The sequence below is a fragment of the Canis lupus genome, chromosome 21 (genome assembly GCF_003254725.2).
Source record: "Canis lupus dingo isolate Sandy chromosome 21, ASM325472v2, whole genome shotgun sequence".
Classification (NCBI taxonomy): domain Eukaryota; kingdom Metazoa; phylum Chordata; class Mammalia; order Carnivora; family Canidae; genus Canis; species Canis lupus.
In genome coordinates this window covers 27,520,678-27,542,513 of record NC_064263.1, presented here as the reverse complement: position 1 = coordinate 27,542,513, position 21,836 = coordinate 27,520,678, and the positions used below count along the sequence as shown (strand labels likewise).

General features: G+C 38.7%; 3 protein-coding genes across 3 annotated transcripts in view; 2 read left to right on the top strand and 1 right to left on the bottom strand.

Annotated features, from left to right (window-relative positions):
• The window catches only part of LOC112667322 (olfactory receptor 51H1-like), an 85,254-nt gene extending 74,896 nt beyond the window's left edge, over positions 1–10,358 (bottom strand). Inside the window, exon 1 of the mRNA XM_025458910.3 lies at positions 10,079–10,358. The gene's annotated coding sequence lies outside the window, so the exon portion shown is untranslated. The remainder of the gene's footprint in view (positions 1–10,078) is intronic.
• Positions 10,359–13,101: 2,743 nt separating this feature from the next.
• On the top strand, positions 13,102–14,046 carry LOC118351862 (olfactory receptor 52R1). The gene has a single exon (XM_035704274.2). It carries the CDS (start codon positions 13,102–13,104, stop codon positions 14,044–14,046), a length of 945 nt encoding a protein of 314 aa, XP_035560167.1.
• A 3,809-nt stretch (positions 14,047–17,855) lies between these two features.
• LOC112667492 (olfactory receptor 51F1) overlaps positions 17,856–21,836 on the top strand; it is a 133,820-nt gene continuing 129,839 nt past the window's right edge. Inside the window, exon 1 of the mRNA XM_049098951.1 lies at positions 17,856–17,954. The gene's annotated coding sequence lies outside the window, so the exon portion shown is untranslated. The remainder of the gene's footprint in view (positions 17,955–21,836) is intronic.

Here is a 21,836-nt window from a genome sequence, read left to right as displayed (position 1 = left end):
AGTGACCACATAACAGATCAGTATCACAAATTAATGGCTTTCCCTGTTAATAATAATTAACCACTGAAGAAATTTTATTAAAATAAGGATTTATTTACAAATAGCCATAAAACTATAAACTGTATTGTATAACACAATGTCTGTGTTTGGCAGGGAGAGAAGAGGTCTCTAAAGATTTATTGAAGAAAATAAAGAAAATCCTTTATTTCTTTCTTGAAGATAGGAATATTCAATAGTGAAAAGGTGTGAATTTTCCCATGAATATTCTCATAAATTAAAGCATTATCAATCAATAAAACACAAGAGTTTTTAATGGGTAGTGACAGATGAATCCCAAAGTGTATTAGGTATAGTAAATATGCAAATATATTCGGTATAATTTTGAAAATGACAAAGAGAAGAAACTTGTCCTTTGGTATATCAAAATGTAATGTAAAGTTATTATATTAACAAATATTGTCAAAAGTTTAAAAATATATATCCCCAGAAAAAAATAACATTTCAAAAAATGTGTGAATGAAGATAAAGAATATGATGACAATGGCATCTTATATCATTAGAAAAAATAACTGACATGTGATAAATAATGTTTGGCCAACTGGCTAACAATTTATAAAAATATTAAAAATTTCATGAATATAAAAATATTAAAATACCCCTATTTTATCAGATCCCTGCATTTGGATTAAGATTTTCGAGGTAAAACAGAACAGTTATGATAATATTAGAATAAATAAGAGAAAATGCATTTATGACTTTAGCAAAGGCCTACTTAAGAGGAAATTAAAGCCATTAAGCAAAATGTTAATAAGAAATACTGTATCAAATTTATTTTTTTATTTATTTTTTTTCAAATTTAAATACTCTTGTTTGCACAAGATACCTGTGAACAAAATAAAAAGTACAGCATATCATACATGCATTAGAAGGCCAAGACCAAAGAATGCTGCTTCTTGCACTTCAAACTAGATTGTGCATCTGTTGTTTGTTTGATGATAGTCTGGTTTGAGCGATGGTGGGGGATTGGGGAATAGGAAACAGTAGATCCCTGTGTCCAGAACTTTTGGTCATGAAGGACACGGTGGACATTGGGATGCATCATTCTGGTCCAGTAGCATAATAAAGATGAAGGTAGGTTTCCTTATGCCTACACTGATGGGAGGTAGGACCTTGGTGACCCATTCCCATTTAATATTCCTCATAGGTAAACCTTAAACTTTAAAAAAAATCCCTGATCTGCCTATTTCCAGTTTGTCTGTGATGATTGGTCAAATACCCAGATGTATTTGAAGTACTTATTTCTAAGTATAAATGGCTTCTATGAAGACAGCTATTAGAAAGCTCCGACTACCAGGATCCTGTAAAAAGGTAGAGCTCAAGCTAAATGAAATAACCCAAAAAGCTTATTTTCTAGCAAATAGGGATATGGGAATCAGTCAAATTTCAAAGCTGAGTGAAACAATAAAATACATAACACATGTCAAATTTGGGCCACACAGAATCACAATTCACTACATTTCCTTGATGTAACTGAATGTTTTTTTTCCCCCTGGGAATAAATATTTGTTTGCAAACTTGCTGCTGATATCTCATTTAATTCCCACAACATTCAGCTTTGCCTGCCACTCTGAAACCCACTTCCCATCATCTGTACTCTTCTACCTCTGCTTTGCAGTCCTGTGCTTCTCAGTACCTGCCCTGCTCCTTGGCTCCCATTGCTCCATTTCTTCCTGGTCTTCCAGATTAGTTCTCAATAGTCCCTCTCCCTGGTCTGCTCTTTCTGCTTCTGGCATCTTACCTGGCTCCCAGCAGAGGGAGAATTGCCCTTCCCACTCACTGCCCAGCCACGTATGCACACAGGTACCTCTTGGAGCTGAGCCTCTATAAGGATCCCAGTATGTAACCCAGCCCTGCTGCCAAGAGACCCTTGGGGCTTAGGGATAATATCAGATGAGCAGCGTAATTCTCGGTGTGAGGACTAGGCTTTCCTAAGAGGCTCATCATACTGAAGAAAGTCTAAATAATATGTTTACCATCTTTTAATTATTTTTAATATTTAATTATTTAAATTTAATTTTAATTATTTAAAGATGTATAATATTTTTCAATAAACATTCTTTTTTCTCCATTATCTTTAGATCCTATTTACTGCCATGTAGGCTGCAGACAAGAAATACTTAAACTTCTCATACTTCTACCTTCTCTCCCTTCTTCATTCCCAAATTTAGTCACCTACAGCATAATACTTGCCTGGATATGATATATAAACTTATATACAGTCTTTTTTTAAAAGATTTTATTTATTATCTCTTCATGAGAGACACAGAGAAAGAGGCAGAGACACAGGCAGAGGGAGAAGCAGGCTCCATGCAGGGAGTCTGATGTGGGACTCAATTCCGGGACTCCAAGGTCACGCCCTGGGCTGATGGGAGATGCTCAACCACTGAGCCACCCAGACATTCCTACGTACAATCTTATAGGTATGATTAAATATTATACATTCATGTTTCAGTTGCTTGAACCTTAAAGCAAATAAATTTTTATTGAAATATGATTAAATACACATTTTTCAACACAGTATCTGGAATACCTGGTATGACTAAAAAAAGAATGGCATAGAATCCTATATCACCAACCCATATTCATCAATATGAAATCAATTCCTTCCTTTTTCACTCATTCAATTGCCCACAATTATGTCAAATTTCCATTCAATTCACACTGGACCATGGTTTTCTAGGACAACTTTCTGTTTCTCTAAAATTAAAGTCATCTTCCATTTTGCATGCTAACAGGATAAGATGGACTTTCTTCATCATCTCCCTAGTTACTTACCGCTATTTATCCATAATGGTAATTAAATGCTTACAAAATCAGATGACCATACAAATATCCTCAAGATCTTGTTAAAATGAAAATTATGATTCTTTAGGTCTGGGATGGGACCGGAGTTCTGAATTTCTGACATCACTTTTTTGAGGCCATATTTTGTGCAAGGCTTTAATACATCCTCTGTTTTTTTTAAAAGGCATATCAGGTTACTGCTTTCCTGGGATTACGTTACAAGCCATCCTTGAATAAGTTCCATTCAAACTTGGTTAGCAACTGGGTTTTTATTTTATTTTGCTGAAGTACATATTCTGGTTTTATTCAGAAGAAAAAAAAAAAGATGCAGAAGCATCTGGATGGCTCATTTGGTTAAGTGTCTGTCTTTGGCTCAGGTTATGATCCCAGAGTCCTAGAATGGATTCCGTCTCAGGCTCCTGGTTCAGCAATGAGTCTGTTTCTCCTCCCTCTGCCCCTCTGCCTGCATGTACTTGTTCTTGCTCTCTCTCTCTCTCTCTCTCTCAAATAAACAAAATCTTAAAAAAAAAAAAAAAGGTTGTAGAAAATGATAAATTTTCTGGGTTCCTGCCTGTCTAAAAAATTATTTTTGCTCTTATACTTTATTGATGGATTGGCTGTATATACAATTGCTAGGTTGTAATAATTTTCTCTGAACACTTTTAAGGTTTAGTTTAATATAGTAAAGAAGACTAGAGATAAAATTCTGGTTCTATATGTCTAAACTGTAAAAACTTAACTCCTCAGTGACTTGGTTTCTCTACCTGTAAAATGTTGATATCTATTGTATTGAGTTGTATAGAATCAGTAATTCTGTAGTTTTAAAACCATTAGAATACACTTTGGCATGTAGAAACAATTAAACCTCACTTATTCATAACTAGGCCTCTGTAAACCAAAACTGAACTTTCTTACCTTTATAGGTCATTTTTTCCCTACTCTACTACATTAGGCTCCACTTTTTTTATTCTTGGTACCTTGAAATTCCACAATATTGCTTCTCTGTATACCGTTTTTCCCCTTCTTCATACTTTTTCCTTCTTTGCTCAGTAGTACTCAATTGGATAGATACAGCAAATTTGTTTAACCTCGAGTTGACATATGTGGGTGTTTTCTCATCTTAGCTGCTATATAGACAGCTAGTACAAATATTCTTTGATGTTTTTGGTACATAAATTAAAAAACAACAATTGGGGGTATGAACTAGAAGAGGAGTTTCTTAAAGTACTGTACTCAGTGCCTCAATGCTCCAATTGACTCACATTTTTGCCAATACTTTATGTATTTAGTTTTGTAGTATTTAATTTTAGTTATGCTAATAAGTTTGATTGGTATCTCATTCTGATTTGATTTTTTATTTCCTCATGAATAATAATGTTGAGCACTTTTTCATATGTGCATTAGCCATTCATCTACTGCTCTTTGTGAGATTGGTATCTCATTCTGATTTGATTTTTTATTTCCTCATGAATAATAATGCTGAGCACTTTTTCATATGTGCATTAGCCATTCATCTACTGCTCTTTACCTGTTTAAACCAGTCACTTAAAATTTAATGGGTTATCTTTCCATTAATTGATTGTAGAACTTTCTTTTTCAGTTATATGCATTGTGAATATTTTCCCCATCTGTGACTTGGCTTTTTAAATTTATAATGCTCTCTTTTGAAATTGATGTTTTTACTATGATGAGGTTCAATCCTTGATTTTTTTCTTTTATAGCTATGCTTTTGGCAGACTAAGAAATCTTTGCTTTTCTCAACCTCATTAAAATCAATTATTCTATTTTTTTCTTTTAGGATCTTTATAGTTTTATCTTTCAAATTTAGGTTAATATTACAATTCAAAGATTTTTCACATTGAGGTAGGAGTTGAGGTTCCTTTTCTATTCTTTTCTTTTCTTTTTTTAAAAGACTCTATTCATTTATTCATGAGAGACACAGAGAGAGAGAGGCAGAGACATAGGCAGAGGAAGAAGTAAGCTCCTCACAGGGAGCACAATGTAGGACTCTATCCAGACACTCCGGGATCACGCCCTGAGCTGAAGGCAAATGCTCAACATCTGAGCCACACAGGTGTCCCTCATTTTGTTTTTAGACAGACAATTTAGTTTAGTGCCATGACATTTTTCTGTCACTGATTTGCATTTTTTCTGTTGAAAATTAATTGTGCTTAGAGCTATTTCCACTTTTTTAAATCATTTCTTCATAATGTATTGATCTATCCTTACATAAATACAAGGCCACTCCTAAGGTATGCAGAACACTGTAGGATCCCTAAGTAGGTAACAATTTAATTAGGTAAACAAATAAATAATTTTCTAAGATTTTATTTATTTATTCTTGAGAGGGAGAGAGAGAGAGAGAGAGAGAGGCAGAGATATAGGCAGAGGGAAAAGTAGGCTCCATGCAGGGAGCCCAATGTGGGACTCGATCCTGGGTCTCCAGGATCATGCCCTGGGCTGAAGGTGGCGCTAAACCACTGAGCCACCAGGGCTGCCCAACAAATAAATAATTTAATTAAACTACATTCAACAATTAATTATAAAAACTACATTTAGTAATCTACTGGCTCATGTGAAGTACAATTATTTATAGACGAAGATTTAAAATAATGGGTAAAAATATATTTATTTTTATATTAGTTCGCTAAAACTGCCATAACAAAGCACAACAAACTAAATAGCTTAAAAAACAGAAAGGTATCGTGTCATAGTTCTGGAGTTTAGAAGGCCAGGATTAAAGTATCAGCCAGGTTGGTTTCTTCTGTTGGCTATGAAGATGAATCTGTTCAATGCCTACCTACTGCCTTCTGGTGGTTTGCTGGAAACTTTGGCTGGAGACACATCATCTTGATCTCTGCCTTCTTATCCTCATGGCATTCTCTCTCTTTTATATGTCTCTGTGTCAAATTTCCTCTCTTTATAAGGACACCAGTCAGGGATGCCTGGGTGGCTCAGCGGTTCAGCACCTGCCTTTGGCCCAGGGCCTAATCCTGGAGTCCCAGGATTGAGTCCCACATTGGGCTCCCTGTATGGAGTCTTCTCTCTCTCTCTGCCTGTGTCTCTGCCTCTCTCTCTCTCTCTCATGAATAAATAAATAAAATCTTAAAAAAAAAAAGAACACACCAGTCACATTGGAGTAGGGACCACCCTACTAATAGTGGGCCCTACCCCACTATGACTACATCTTAACTAAACTACATCTTTAATGACCCTATTTCCAAATAAGGTCATATTCTGAGGTACTAGGGATTAGAACTTCAACATGTGATTTTAAGGGGGGAACACAATTCAAACTATAACAATTCTCCAATCAATGCACATACGTTTTCTTGCCTTTTTGCAGTGTTTAAGACCTTTATTATAATGCTGACATCAGTAAGTTTCTCCCTGAGGATTGAGGAAGCAGAGCATAGACCGAATTATTTCCCCTCTGCCCAGATTTGATTTCCTAATTTGAATGTGGTAATGAACCATGAATGCTGGAGCAACTGGCAGTGAGAACACCTGGTTTAGGTATGTAAGAAATGAGGCAGGCAAAAGCCATCTGGTGTTACACCTTCTGAGGCCCAACAGAAGAAGGTTTCCTCTTCAACATTATGGTTGGAAGTTCTGCTTCTTGAGGTGATGCAGAAAGGAACAAAAGATTTTAACTATAATTAGGGGACCAAGTCTGAACAATATACTTAGTCAGGGAGGTCAGTTATTATATTACCAAGCACCATGTCTCAGCACAATGACAGTGAGAGAAATGTGAAAATAGTTAGGGCTGTTTTGAAAGCTCAGGTAAAGTCAGTTACCATGAAATTGTGATGGCTCCAATCTGATCATTACTGCTTCTTGCAGTTGCTCAGTGGTACAGAGGCAGCAGGAGACAATGACACTTGGAGTAGTAGCTGTGATGGATAGATAGTTGTTGAAATTATTCATGAGTATGGCTGAAATGATGAACTATGAGGACTAGATTTCTCTGTGAACTCTATAGCAAAGAACTATAAAAGAGAAGAGGGCCTAAAGGAACTGAAAAAAATATATAGGATTTGAAGGAATTGATGATGTAGAAAACATGGAATGTGTAAAAAAACTAGAAAGATGAGTTGGTGTAGTTAGAGTGAGATGCTCAAGAATTCAGAGATTGAGTAGCTCTGAGCTGTGACAAGGTTCAGGCAATGTGCATACATGACTGACTGTCTACTATGGAGATAAAGGTCAACATACCTGAGGATATAGGAGCTATGAAGCTATGAATATGAATGAGTTTTTGACATAGTTATAATGAAGTATCCCAAGATTCTCATGCCAATATTCTCAACAATATTTTCTTCCATCAAAACTTCCTTTCCAAACATTTTTCTCTGTCATCCCTCCCTCACAACCCTACAAAACTTAACTCACAGATTGGTTATTCTGCACAAAAGAGTCACAACAAACATGTTTCAGTTTCAAAAAGGAAAGAAAACTTTATTATTATTGTATAAACCTAATAGAAATAGAAGAGAAATGGAATCTACACATAGATGAAGGTAATAGTAGGCAATAAATGAGAATAAGACAAGTTACATCAAATTGGGTACTTAAAACATCCAACCTCATTAGCTAAGGATGCCCCATGAAAACAGCCATGGTGGAGCTGATTAAGAGGTATGGGTGGAGGGTGCTCTTCAAGTGACACTTCCACCGGACCACCCCCAAAAGGACAGATTTATAGGGGAAATAATAGGGTTTTACATGAAACATCTATTCGCCTATGTACAGTTTGGAGTGAGCTGCATTTTTATGTTAGCATGTTTCTGTATTTTCAAGGAGCCCTGGGTTATGTGTGTCTGCATCCCCTCCCAGAGCCCATTCTAGAAGCCCAACCTAGCCTGGAGCAGGAGGAGATGTGAACAAGATGTGTAGCTCTTGTCATCTGAAACAGAAGGGCCAGTTCTGAACGGGAGGCCAGATCATATATTTTAAACTATTAGGCACCCAAGGTTATTCGCACAGCACAAGTCTTACATTCCTTAGCCTACTTATGTGCATGCAGGGCCAGATGGTTGCTTATGTAGGACAAATCACAAAAGTATCTATCCATACAGAACATTGGTGTGACAAGAACTCTATGGTAACAGACCTTAACTAGCCTCAAAATACAGGTCACAAATCTTTGCACATTCTACCTGAGACCAGGGTTTACAGCAGGGCTCTGAACCAGGTGCCCAAGTCCTTAATACATTCTGCAGAGATACAAGCTTTTGAAAGACAAAAATCATGAGGAGACATTTATGAGGGTAAATCAAGAAAGTGTGCCTACTGCATACTCATTTCAACTAAACTTGAAAAACAATGTGGTTGGCCTAACAAGTAACTTCCACAAGACCATGGATGTCATGACTGCTTGAAGCCAGCATGGCATTTGGGAAGTGGAACATTCAAGAGATAAGGAATTTAGGACCTACCCCTAGATGTTATATTTTATTTGAGGAGAAACATTCCTCTAGTGATGAAAAAGGAGAAGGAGGACAGAAGGACAAGAAGGACAAAAAGAAGATAACAATGAGAGAAAGGAGTACAAGGAAGAAGAGCAAGAAGAGGAGGAGGAGGAGAGAAGGGAGAGGGGGAGGAGAGAGAAAAGGAGGAGGAGGAATAGAAAGAAGAACAGGAGGCAGGGGGAGGCAGGAGAGAGGGGGAGGTTGCAGGGAGTTGCAGAGGGAGAGAAGAGAAGGAGGAAGAGGAGGGAGAGAAAGAGAACCTAAAACTCGTTTCTACTTTCCTAATACTGAGTTTTTAATCTACAAGGAATAAAAGAAGCAGACAAAGAAAAAGAATTTGCAAGCAGAGATAAATCTAAAATACCAGCCTGATCCCCAAAATAATAAAATAAAATAAAATAAAATAAAATAAAATAAAATAAAATAAAATAAAATAAAATAAAACCTTGAATCTGCCCTGTAAACCTGGACTCTCTGACAAAAACAGTTCTATCCCAGATTTTTGTTATGGTGATATCTTAAAATAAATCCTGACTTTGTGAACATGATGATGGCAATTCACCATAAACAGATCACTGTAAACCTAAAAGTCATGGTAAAATTCTGAGTGATTTGTTTCCCTATAAATGTATGTGGGGTTGTGGATTTTGTGAGGCATAGCTTCTGATATCTGACACTTTTGAATTCTACACATAAATTCTTACTTTCTGTTTTTATACACTTTTCTTCTCAAATCTTCTTTTGACATATCAGACATCATAGAATGCTGAGAAAAAAGAAGAAAGAGAATTCCAGCAAGGCCCTATATGGGAAGTGAGTGAGAGGAAGCTCTGCATAAGCTTAACTGTTCAGGCTGAGTGAGGAGGGCCTTCCAACTTCACCAAGTTTCAAAAATAACTATGACAAGTCCTCCATCTGGAAGTCCTCCTGCCTCTCCACGTAAGAAGAAAGAGGACACCAAAACCAGAGCTTCCTAGGTACATATGATATCACCAACAAATTGTTGACACCTCTTCAAACCCATACAGTTTGTCTATACATGCCCATATATATACACACACTGATGTATAATCTCACACTGTCAGCTTTGGAGCTCAGGATACGTCTTCACAAAGTATGTGTATGCAGTGGCCTTGTACTCACAGAGCCATGCTATCCCACGAAATGTGTATACTTACCACAAATGATTATTCACACCTGCACAAACACACAAGGTTATGCACATACATTCACAGGCAAATCCAGTCCTTACACACGTTTATTAACACGTCTCTCAGGTATACACATCAACAAGCATCAACAAACTTTCACGTTGTATAGAATACCTCCTCAATTGTAAATACTCTTGGCTAACAAAAAATACATGCATAGCAATAAGCTCACAATTGTTTTCTCAACAACACACATTCTTGGCCATGCATTCAATTCCCCACCCTTTGCATTTGTGTACACAGAGGACAGAGGAAAGTTAGGGGTTAATGCTTCTAGCTTCACTCTCTGGTCTCAGAGGAAGCCAGAGTGGGAGGCAGGGGGGCCTAGCAGGAGGGGGAAAATTAATGCTTGGGGAAGGGAAGGGCCAGACTTTAACAGGTCTTTAAATAGGTCCTAATCTACAGTCTCTGCTAAAAGCTGAATCACAGGAGCCAGTTAGAGATGCTCAACCAGTTAGAGAGCCAGTCAGAGGTGAAGCAGAGCTCAAGGTGAGTGCTTTCCCTGTGCCCCAGTCACTTCTGCCCTTCCCAGAGAACAGCAGGACTCACGGAGATTCCAGAAGCTGGAAGACAAGGCAATACTTTGTGCAGATGGCCTGCTTCCCTGGGCGCTCCAGGTCCAGAGATCTCTGACTGATGGATTTCCTTCTGAGATGGAGAGAAGTTCTGCTATTCACACTGTGTCCTCCAGGGAAATTCTGGAAAAGTAAGAAGGCGGCCTCCACACACACTCCCTCCAGGAAGGACACTGTATCTGAAACCATGCTCCAGCATCATTACTCTGTGCCTTGGTTTTAGATACCCCAAAGTGAGAAAACAGACTAAATGTCTCTGAAACTATTCCTTGGCAAGCTCTCAGTCCACTTTATCCTCCACCCTTTCAGGCTTGAGCAACATGGTTAAAATGATGGACATAAATAACTCCACCTAATGAAAGGAGTACTTGAAGTCCAGTAGAGCCAGTGGTACCAGCACTGGACTCAAACCAACACTCACAGATGAAATGAGCTCCCTCAGTGTAAGAACATCCTTCTTGCAACCGTATTTCCTCAACCAAAAGCTATGCCAAGTTTGCACAAGTTAGCCTGTACTTTGGAGAACAGAAAAATTGACTCTGAAGTGCAATGTGTGATCACCCTAGCTTTAAGACCAAAAAAAGGTAACCTAATTTCTTCTTTCACTACATATGGGACTCACAAGACGTCTAGCCCCTGAGGGACAGGGACAGGTACATATTTAAAAGCAAGGAAAGAGGGAAGGAATATTGGGCAAGAAAGGAAAGTATATTGCTCTTCTTTTCCTACTCTTCCGGGAATCATCCCTCCCCCCCAGCAGCAAGTTGATAACCTGTGCCTCCCTCAGAAATACTATTGCAAACCTCACACACTATAGAGAATGATCTAACATTGGTTAACTCCCTCTCCAAGTCACATGACTTGTAGTCTTCACTCTACACATGTTGAGTTCATAAGCCTGAGGGTGAAAAAGGCAAAAGGATTGCTGATAGTGAGGATACCAGATTCCATGGTATTATAAGTGTAGAGAAGAAAGAAAGGCACCTGTCAAGAGCCCTCATCTCCTGTTTCAGACTTGGGTCCCAGCTCACCACCTATGAAGACTCACTACTCCGAACAGAATATGGAGAACAGGTGAGTTCTCCATTAAGGCTCATGGGCAGAAACTTGGTGTGAGTTAAAAACAATAAATGTAAAAGCTTACAGTGTTGTATTTACAAAAACAGCAATGTCTTCCACAATTAATTAAAGAGATTATTATGCACTTAGAAATTGTAGGTTTAGCCAGCACCTTCACCAGCACCCAGTACAGGAACGAAGATGGTCTAAGTAGTTTTTCAGGTGCCCATGAGTCTCCATGACCATGTCCTGACAAATGGAGGGTGACATACAGGGGGCAGAGGGAGGTGAGATAGGAAGACTCTGGTTCAAAGGGAACATACAATTAGAAGACCAAGCCAACAGAAGGGGTAAAGCTCAGCTGTAGACTTTAGATAATGCATGTCTGAATTTTCACCATATTCTAGAGAGAAGTATTTGTTTTGAAGAAGCCTATAGCTATTTTCAAGATAGGGTAGTAAACTTTCCAATTTACAGCAAGATTGATAAAGCCTAAACTCCATTTATCTCAAAATGTTATAGAGGTAGGGAAAATCAGAAAGATGTCACGTATTTGGGATCTCAAAGATAGCTTTTTTAGGAACCATTAGGTCTGGTTGGATGAAACATTTGTTAGTCAAAAGAGGTGATTTGTTAAGGGGGATTTGAAAAGATACTCCTCTTGTCTGAGTGTTTCTTTTATGGAGGAGACTCATACAAAGGAGTCAACTAAGATGACATAGTAAAATGCTGTTGAGTAAGAACCATGTAAACTTTTGTGTCATTGACTCCTATGTAAGTGATAGTCACCAGAGGGATTAGACAGGTTCAATCACGTAATGAAAGTATAGGCAGAGGAGGACTTTCATTTCTTTCACTGGCCAGCAGGGCAGAGTTTGGTATAAAAAATATATACAGTGGTCTAATGGCATGCCATCAAGGTAGTGTTTAGAGAGTTATATCAGGATATTTTTAAGATATGGCTCATCAGTTAAAAAGTCCATTGCTACTGAACCATGACTTTTATTTGTTATTTGGTTCAACAAATCTTTATTATATCCCTATTCTGTGCCAAGCACAGAGGTGCTAGGAATGGTGCACTACTCAGGGCTCACCTCATAAAAATTATCATCTAGCATGGGAATTAGAAAACTATAGCTTGCAGACCAAATCCAGCCTGCAGACTTGTTTTATAAATAAAATTTTATTTACATATAGCCACACTCACACATTGCTGTATTGACTGTGGCTGCTCTCATGCCACAGTAGCTAAGCTCACTACTTGCAACTATAGTTTACACAGCCTAAAATATGTATGATCTAACTTTTAAGAGCAACAACAAAAAAGTTTGCTTGCCTCTAATCTAGGAGGACATACACTAAGGACAGTAGGCTTAGTCAGTAACAATCGTCAGTTATCCTCCAGCCCAAATTCTCTTGGTAACTCCTAGAGTCAGAGCAAACTCAGCATCACTACATACATTATTACTATGAGCCTTTAAGACAAAGTGTTTTCCAAATTAGCTTCCAACCCTGAAAAAATGCCTAACTTTTCAGCTTCAGAGAAAAGAATGAAGCTGAAAAGAATCTATGGGAAGGTTAAACAAATCTGTTAGTTCTGAAGAATAGAAGAGCAAGAATGAATATTAGTGACTTAAGTGTCAGAATAGTTATCTGTTGGCAGAAACTTTCAAGGAACATATTGATTGCTCCACGAAAATCACACAGCTAGTGTGTTCTAATCCCATTTTGAAGACATAAATATGAATGAGGGACAAAGAGTATCATCATTTCTGTTTCAAAAATTATTAATTAAAACAGGTGAAATTATTCCATTAATCCCAAATGCTTCACTGTTTGATTCTTTCAAATATTAAAAATAATAATTACTTGCTTGATTATTATCAATGACAGAGAGTAGATTACCTTTGCAAAGGAGAACAATTTACCCATCGTGTGATGCTGGCATCAGGGAACAGCTCTTCACATCCTGTGTTCTTCATCCTACTTGGGATCCCAGGCCTGGAAAATTACCAGTTTTGGATTGCCTTTCCTCTATGTGCCATGTATCTAGTAGCTATAGTTGGAAATTTCATTACCCTTCATATAATCCGAACTGACCACACCCTGCATGAGCCCATGTACCTTTTTCTAGCCATGCTGGCTATCACTGACCTGGCTCTATCCTCCTCCACACAACCTAAAATGCTGGCTATACTCTGGTTTCATGCTCATGAGATTGAATACCATGCCTGCCTCATCCAGGTGTTCTTCATCCATGCCTTTTCCTCCGTGGAGTCCGGGTTGCTCATGGCTATGGCCTTGGACCGTTATGTGGCTATCTGCTTTCCACTCCACCACTCTACTATCCTGACCCCAACTGTAGTGGGTAAACTGGGAGCAGCTGTGATGATGAGAGGTTTACTATGGGTGAGCCCCTTCTGCATTATGGTCTCCAGGATGCCCTTCTGCAACAACCACGTCATTGCCCAGTCATACTGTGAGCACATGGCTGTGTTAAAGCTGGTGTGTGCAGACACTAGAGTAAACCGTGCATATGGGCTCTTTGCGGCCTTCTCTGTGGTTGGCTTTGATATAATTGTCATCAGTATATCCTATGTGATGATTCTGAGAACTGTTCTGGGGTTGCCCTCTGATGAAGCCCAGTTCAAGGCTTTTGGCACATGTGCTTCCCATATCTGTGTCATCTTGGCTTTTTATATTCCAGCCCTCTTTACTTTCCTCACCCACCGCTTTGGACATCATGTGCCCCGAGTGGTCCATATCATGTTCGCCAATTTCTATCTACTTGTACCTCCCATGCTCAACCCCATCATCTATGGAGTCAGAACCAAGCAGATCAGGGACAGGGTTATTCAAGGTTGTTGTGGAAAAGATCCCTAAGCCAAGGGTCACCACATCACAACAACCTCATCGCCCCACGGATCTGGGAACATAAATGCAAAAAGTTTGCCAGGCCATCGCATATCAGCACAAAGTCATCTTTGTGAACAAAAGGCCCAGAGGTTAGCGATCCCCCAGAGCAAAAGGAACAATTTTCAGAATGTCCAGAACAAGAGCTCTCTGAGGCATGTGACTGATCATAAATGCTGAGTGGACAAATGTTCATCACAAAAACACAATAAAAATGGTCAACTAATATTTGATAAAGGAGGAAAGACTATCCACTGGAACAAAGACAGTCTCTTCAATAAATGATGCTGGGAAAATTGGACATCCACGTGCAGAAGAATGAGACTAGACCACTCTCTTGCACCATACACAAAGATAAACTCAAAATGGATGAAAGATCTAAATGTGAGACAAGATTCCATCAAAATCCTAGAGGAGAACACAGGCAACTCCCTTTTTGAACTCGGCCATAGTAACTTCTTGCAAGATACATCCACGAAAGCAAGAGAAACAAAAGCAAAAATGAACTATTGGGACTTCATCAAGATAAGAAGCTTTTGCACAGCAAAAGAAACAGTCAACCAAACTAAAAGACAACCTACAGAATGGGAGACGATATTTGCAAATGACATATCAGATAAAGGGCTAGTTTCCAAGATCTATAAAGAACTTATTAAACTCAACATCAAAGAAACCAACAATTCAATCATGAAATGGGCAAAAGACATGAAGAGAAATCTCACAGAGGAAGACATAGACACAGCCAACAAGCACATGAGAAAATGCTCCACATCCCTGGCAATCAGGGAAATACAAATCAAAACCACAATGAGATACCACCTCACACCAGTGAGAAAAGGGAAAATTAACAAGACAGGAAACCACACATGTTGGAGAGGATCGTGGAGAAAGAGGAAACCTCTTGCACTGTTGGTGGGAATGTGAACTAGTACAGCCACTCTGGAAAACTGTGTGGAGGTTCCTCAAAGAGGTAAAAATACATCTGCCCTATGACCCAGCAATTGCACTTTTGGGGATTTACCCCTAAGACACAGATGCAGTGAAACGCCAGGACACCTGCACCCCGATGTTTCTAGCAGCAATGTCCAAAATAGCCAAATGGTGGAAGGAGCCTCGGTGTCTATCGAAAGATGAATAGATAAAGAAGATGTAGTTTATGTATACAATGGAATATTACTCAGCCATTAGAAACGACAAATACCCACCATTTGCTTCGACGTGGATGGAACTGCAGGGTATTATGCTGAGTGAAATAAGTCAATCAGAGAAGGACAAACATTATATGGTCTCATTCATTTGGGGAATATAAAAAGTAGTGAAAGGGAATAAAAGGAAAGGAGAGAAAATGAGTGGGAAATATCAGAGAGGGTGACAAACCATGAGAGACTCCTAACTCTGGGAAACGAACAAGGGTTGATGGAAGGGGAGGTGGTGGGGGGATGGGGTGACTGGGTGCCAGGCAGTGAGAGGGGCATTTGATGGGATGAGTACTGGGTGATATGCTATATGTTGGCAAATTGAACTTCAATAAAAAAAAAGGAGATTAGAACTTGCCACTAAAACAGCAAAAAAGTGTACATATTTTCCCATCTTGGAATCTCATTATAAAAATAGAATTGATGGAAAAAGTTCAAAGACACGTATAGATTCATCATTTATAAAAACAGGGAAATGTCCACATATTGATATGTAAGACCCAGAGAAAGATTGAGCAATTGAATATCATGTATCATTTAACTAATGTATTTGCTAGAGTATGTGATGTGAAAGATAGATGTGAAAGATAATCAAGATATAATGGTAAAGAAAAAAGACACATAACATTTGCCCATAATGCTGATAACAATTTGCATAGAAAAGATTCTGGGAATACATCTAAATGGTAATAATAGCAACTCAGAGTAGTGAGATTTGTGGTATTTCCATTTCCCTTTTGCACTTTCATGTATTTTTTGAAAAACATCCTTTATTTAGGAAGTTTAATTTTAGTATGAGGAAAAAGTAACTGACACAACACCAAAAAGTGTACAGAACAGGTTAACTCAGTGCTAAAGCCTAGGGGAATGGAGGGGGTAATCTGAGAAGATGAAGGACTCATGAATACAGCAAATTCCAGAAAAGCTTGAAAATCTGATGTAAGTGCCTGCCAGAATCACAACTCCTTGAGACTGCTGACTGTGAGGAATAGGGATGCTGAGTGTTGATCTCTCTTTTCACAAATGGCCTATTCCCTGTTGACAATAAAGTTCACAATGAAGAAGTTTTGGAAAAGAAAGAAAAAGGAGATTGTCTTCTGAAGATATATTGTATGGTTACAGTTAGTAAGAAATTCACTAGAAATTTGAGTATTTGTTAATATTTAATTTCCTTTTAAATTAAAAATTTAAGCTGTTTTAGAAAATTGTATTTTTTTCTTATTTTTTCAACTCTATTGAGGTGTCCTTATACAAAAAGTTGCACATACATAATGTATTCATCTTGACGGATTTGGACATATGCATACACACATGATAGCATCCTCATAAGCAAGGTAAAAATCATCCATCACCATTGTTGCATTTGTCCTTTTATCCTCCTTCACTATTCTCCTGTCAAAGCCAATAGTGAAGAAGATTCTAGATCTCAGGCTCCTATGTTACTAAAACCAACATTAGATGAAGGTGCTTGAAGAGGAATTGGGACCATGTTTGCTTCTCCCAGGAGAAACAACTATTAGAGCCAAAGTGTCCCCAGAAATGGATGGGTATTCTGAAGGAGCATTTCATGATTCCCAAATATTAGAGATGTAAAGGGACCATGACCCTGTTATCAGCAAACCAGTAATGATTGTGACATCAGCAAATCTGTTACCGATTGTGAGGCTCTCTTTTTCTTTTTCGAATCATTTTGGTTGCTGCATAACTGTGACAATAAAATATAGTTTAACACCCACTTTGAAGAGTTCTGATACATACAGCATGCCTCTGTAGCTACCAGCCCGATTAATACTTAGAACATTGCCATCACTTCATGAATGTTTTCTTGCCTCTCTGGAGTCAAACACCCCCTCTGCACCCCAACCAGGCAAACCCTGATCTGATGTCTTTCACTATAGATTAATTTTTCTCTCACTAGCACTTTGATAGATGACAGAATAAGTAGTACATTCTTTGAGTCTGGTGTCTTCCACTCAGTATACGTTTTTTCAGATTCAGCTGTGCTGTTGCATGTATGAGAAGTAGGTCGTTTCCTGTTATTGCTCCGTAGTCTAGTCTATGTTTTCAACACACTCACTGAGGTATTGTTACCATACCAATTGTTACCTTTTTCCTTGGCTACAGCCCTTCTGGCCTTCTTCCAAACATATCCACTTCTTACCTGCCTACAACTTTGCTCTAAATCTTCCTTCTTTCCTCAGCTGTTATTTTTTAAAGCATACGATATTCCTCTTGACATCCTTTAGGTCTCAACTAGTACCCTCCTTTACAGTGAGATGTTTCTTAACTTCCTTATCTCATCTAGTTCTTGCTCCTGTAATTTATCACAACGCAAATATTTCATTTCCTCCCTCTCTTAACACTGTATGTAATTATTGAAGTACTTATTCACCATCTATTCCTTTGACTTGAATATAACTTCTATAAAAGCATAGCACAGGTGTTCACTATCCAATACTCAACCCTAGCTCACTAGAAAAAAACAAAAACAAAAACAAAAACAAAACAAAACCTACTTCCATGAAAGAATGACTAAATGGTTACAGTTGTCTGGTACCATTGTCACAACAATTCCATTGCTGACCACAAGATGGCATGTGCAGGTATTGTGGGACGCCAAGTGGGATACCAGACTTTTTCATTATTTCATGGAAACTTGAAAGGATATTGTTGTCAAAGAAGGTAAATTTGATATATAAATAACAATTTCTCCCTCACTCACTTCTTTTTATTAACAAATATCAAATACTTGGAACATTTTAAGTTTCTATCCAAGAATTATCTATTGAACGTTTATCTTGCACCAAACATTCTCTAAGAGTATGGGAGAGCATAGTGAACAAGAGAGAATGGCAGAGAACGTAGTTAGTATCAAATGACCAAAAGAAGGACACTGGACAGCTATAATTCCAGTTCTAATATGAAAACTAATTACTTAGTTTTGCAGCTAAGAGCTGCAAGCCATACAGCTCTGTCATGATTAGAAGTATCCTCAAATATTCTGAATCAGTGAAAACAGATTATTGCTTTCATTACAACCTGAAGAACCAGAAGGCATTAGGTCCAGGACATAAATTCTGTAACTGACTCCATCATGTCTGTATTCATCTCCAAAACCTGTCAAGGGAATGCTTTGAGTTGGGACTGGACTTCCCATTTGTGAGTTGGTCAGAGTCATCACAGTGTGTCTCTTCTCTGAGAGAGCACACACCTCTAGGTGACCTACTGACTAGGAGAGGTCAGGAAACATTTAACAAATCAGGTCAGCTTCTCCTGGATTTTAAGTAGTACTCAAAATTGAGTGAGCTATGCTGTCTGTGCTCAGTTCTGGAGTAATTGCATTTTAACAGGGTATGTGGAGAATAGCAAAGGTGAATCATGGCCAGCTATTAGAAACCTCACAAAAGGCCAGATCAAACCACACAGGCCCAAGACAAAGAAGGCCAGAGACCTTGACCAAAGTAAGGGAAAAAGGCACTAAGCATTGCTCTCATAAAACAATCTTCTCATGAAATAAATATTCCACTATCTAGTTACCAACTGTCAATAAAATACAGAAACCAAAACCCTGAGTTGCACAGCTGTCCCTTGAGTTTCCCATCCCACAACTCCAGAGTGTGCTCTCTTTTATAAACTCTTCACTTAACCACTCAGCCACTGTGACTGGTCAGTCTTTGAATTCTTTTCTTGCAATAACACTAGGACTTCCCCCTATTCTCACCCCTGCCTAGTCCTGAGGATAGGCTAGGCAGAGGCCTCAGGGACCAGAGGTCTCCCCAGTCTACCAGGCAAGTGAAGTTAGGTCTCTTACTTTCTGTGTGTCTTACTCTGTTTCTCCCTCTCCCTCTACAATGGTATTCAGAGACCAAACTCTCATTGTGTATTGGGGTACACCATACCAACAAGCGAATCTCAGGACACCACAGGGTACCGCACAATTCAAGAGATAGCATGAGATTCCACAACTTAAGGGTTCAGTCCTACAGAAGAGGAGTGCTCTGATAATAATCACAGGAACAATATTGTTCCCTATGTATGCTTCTAATATACTGGCTATAAATCAGAGCTTCCCATGACCCACTCTTTGTGTTCGAAGAGTTTAATTTGCAAAGGAAATTAAGGGAACACAGGCTAACTTGTTTAATTTGCAAAGGAAACTCAGGGAACACAGGCAAACATTTTACTTACTAGCTACCAGTTTATTATAAGGATATAACTCAGGAACAGTCAGAAGGAAGAAATGCCTTGGGCAAGGGATTAGAAAAGGGCATGGAGCTTTTCTGCCCTCTCCATTGGGATAGGCCCCCCGGGTCTCCATGATCACTAACCCAGAATCTCTAGGAACTTTTCTTGGGATTTTTATGGAGGCTCCATTATATACCCATGCATTAATTAATCAAATCATTGGCCACCTGGAAGTTGATTCAAGCTCCAACCTCACTTTCCCTTCGCTGGGTATCTGGGTTGAACTGAAAAAGTTCTAACTCTCTTATCACAAGGTTGGTTCCCCTGACAACCAGCCACCATCCTTGGGTAACATACAAAAATTACCCCATTACCATAACAAAAGACATCTTAATGGTTCTTATCACTTAGGATATTCCAAGAGTTTGAGGAGCTCTGTGCCAGAAAAGAGGACAATGACTAAATATATATTTCTGATTCTAAATCACAACATCACACCCTCCCTCCTTCTACTTATCCCCTTGATTTTTCAAATTTACCTTATCTAAACCTTTGTAAAAGAACAGAGTGTTCAGATATGCCCATAGGCATTATGAAAAAGTGATTTCTTCCTTTAGATGCAATTGACTTTTATGAGTAGGAAAGGATAAGGATCAACACTGCATTTACTGTGACTCATTTCCATTTAGAGATTTAGTGTTTGAAATGTTTGTTCTTCATTCTATAAATCTGGGCCTGTGATGGATAAACACTGCCATCAGGCATAACTGGATATAACCCATTCTTTTAATGTACTTTAGGAGAAAAAGTATATTTATAACATAATAAGTGGGTTCTTGTGAAGACAATGTTCCGATCACTCAGCTCTCATAGTTCCCAGCCTTCTCAAAAACAGCACAGGTTTATGACTTGGTAAACCCTTCAGAAGGTAGGTCCTTTCCCCAACAGCAGTGATCCTCAGCTGCCACCACCAGGGACTGCCTCCCACCCATGTCCTGTGTCTTTCCAAGGCATGAGGAGTCACAATTCTGGATCTGGGTCCTGCTCTATATCAGCTATGCTGTGGCTGTTGTGAAAAATAGCTCACTTCTCCAATGTGGCCAGCTCTGACTACTTCTATGAGCCATGTATTTCTTCCTGACCCTGCTAGCTTGCATGGCAGAGGGCCTCTTACTTCTACCTCACTTAAGAAGTTGTCCATTCTACTGGTTGCAAGCCCATAAAATGAACCACGATAACTGCCTCTACAATGTTGGTTGGCTTTGTCCATACTTTGTCATCTGTCACTCAGGGGTGGCCATGTGTATTTGGGTACTAGCTGTACCAATCTCCTTTCTACTCCACTGTGTTCATTTTCTTCCAATAACTGGCAGCACAGCTGGGGGAAAACTGTGATAGCACAAAGCATGCTGTGTGTGAGCCCCCTTTTCTTCATGATCTCCTGGTTGCCCTTCTGCCTCAAACAGATCACCCCAAAGACATACTGTGAGCATATGGCTGTACTAAAACTGGCAAATGCTGACACCAGATCATATCTATGGTCTCTGGTGGTCTTCTTTGTGGTTGGATTTGATGTATTTGTCATTACAACACCATATATTATGACACTGCAAGCCATGTAGCTGCTCTGTGGAGAAGCCCTGCTCATGGTAGTTGGCATACATGCCTCTCACATTTGTGTCCTTCTGTCCCTGCATATCTATCTCAGTGCTCTGCTTTCTTTTGTGTTTTCACCAGAATGGCTCCAACATCATTGCTCAGTGCCTGCCCCTGGTGCCTTCCATTTCAAAACCATTCCATGTTGAGTGGAATATGTTGATAATGTTGGAGTACCTCAGAATACAGCTCTATTTGCAGATAGGGTTTCTACAAAGGTACCCCAGTTCAAATGAGGTCATTTTAGTGAGTCCCAACCCAATGTGACTAGTAAACATATATCAAAAAAGAAATTTGAACATGGAGACATGCACACATGGAGAACATGTGAACACAAAGGCAGAGATTGAAGTGATGGCTCTGTAGGGGGAGAAGAAAGAACATTTCCTAACTTATTTTGTGAGGCCAAAAACCTTGAAAGGATATTATAAAACAAGAAAAAATGAAATCAAATCTCTGCTTAACATAGAGACAAAAATGCCAAATAAAATATTATTAAAAATAACCTAGCAAGAATACAGAACAATTATTTAATATATATATAATACAGAACAATCATTATATATATATATATATATATATATATATATATCCCATTAACAGAATAGAGAGAAAACAACTATGTGATTCCATAATAAATTTGTAAAAAAACAATGAATTCCAGGGATGCCTGGGTGGCTCAGTGGTTTAGCACCTGCCTTTGGTCCCGGGTGTGATCCTGGA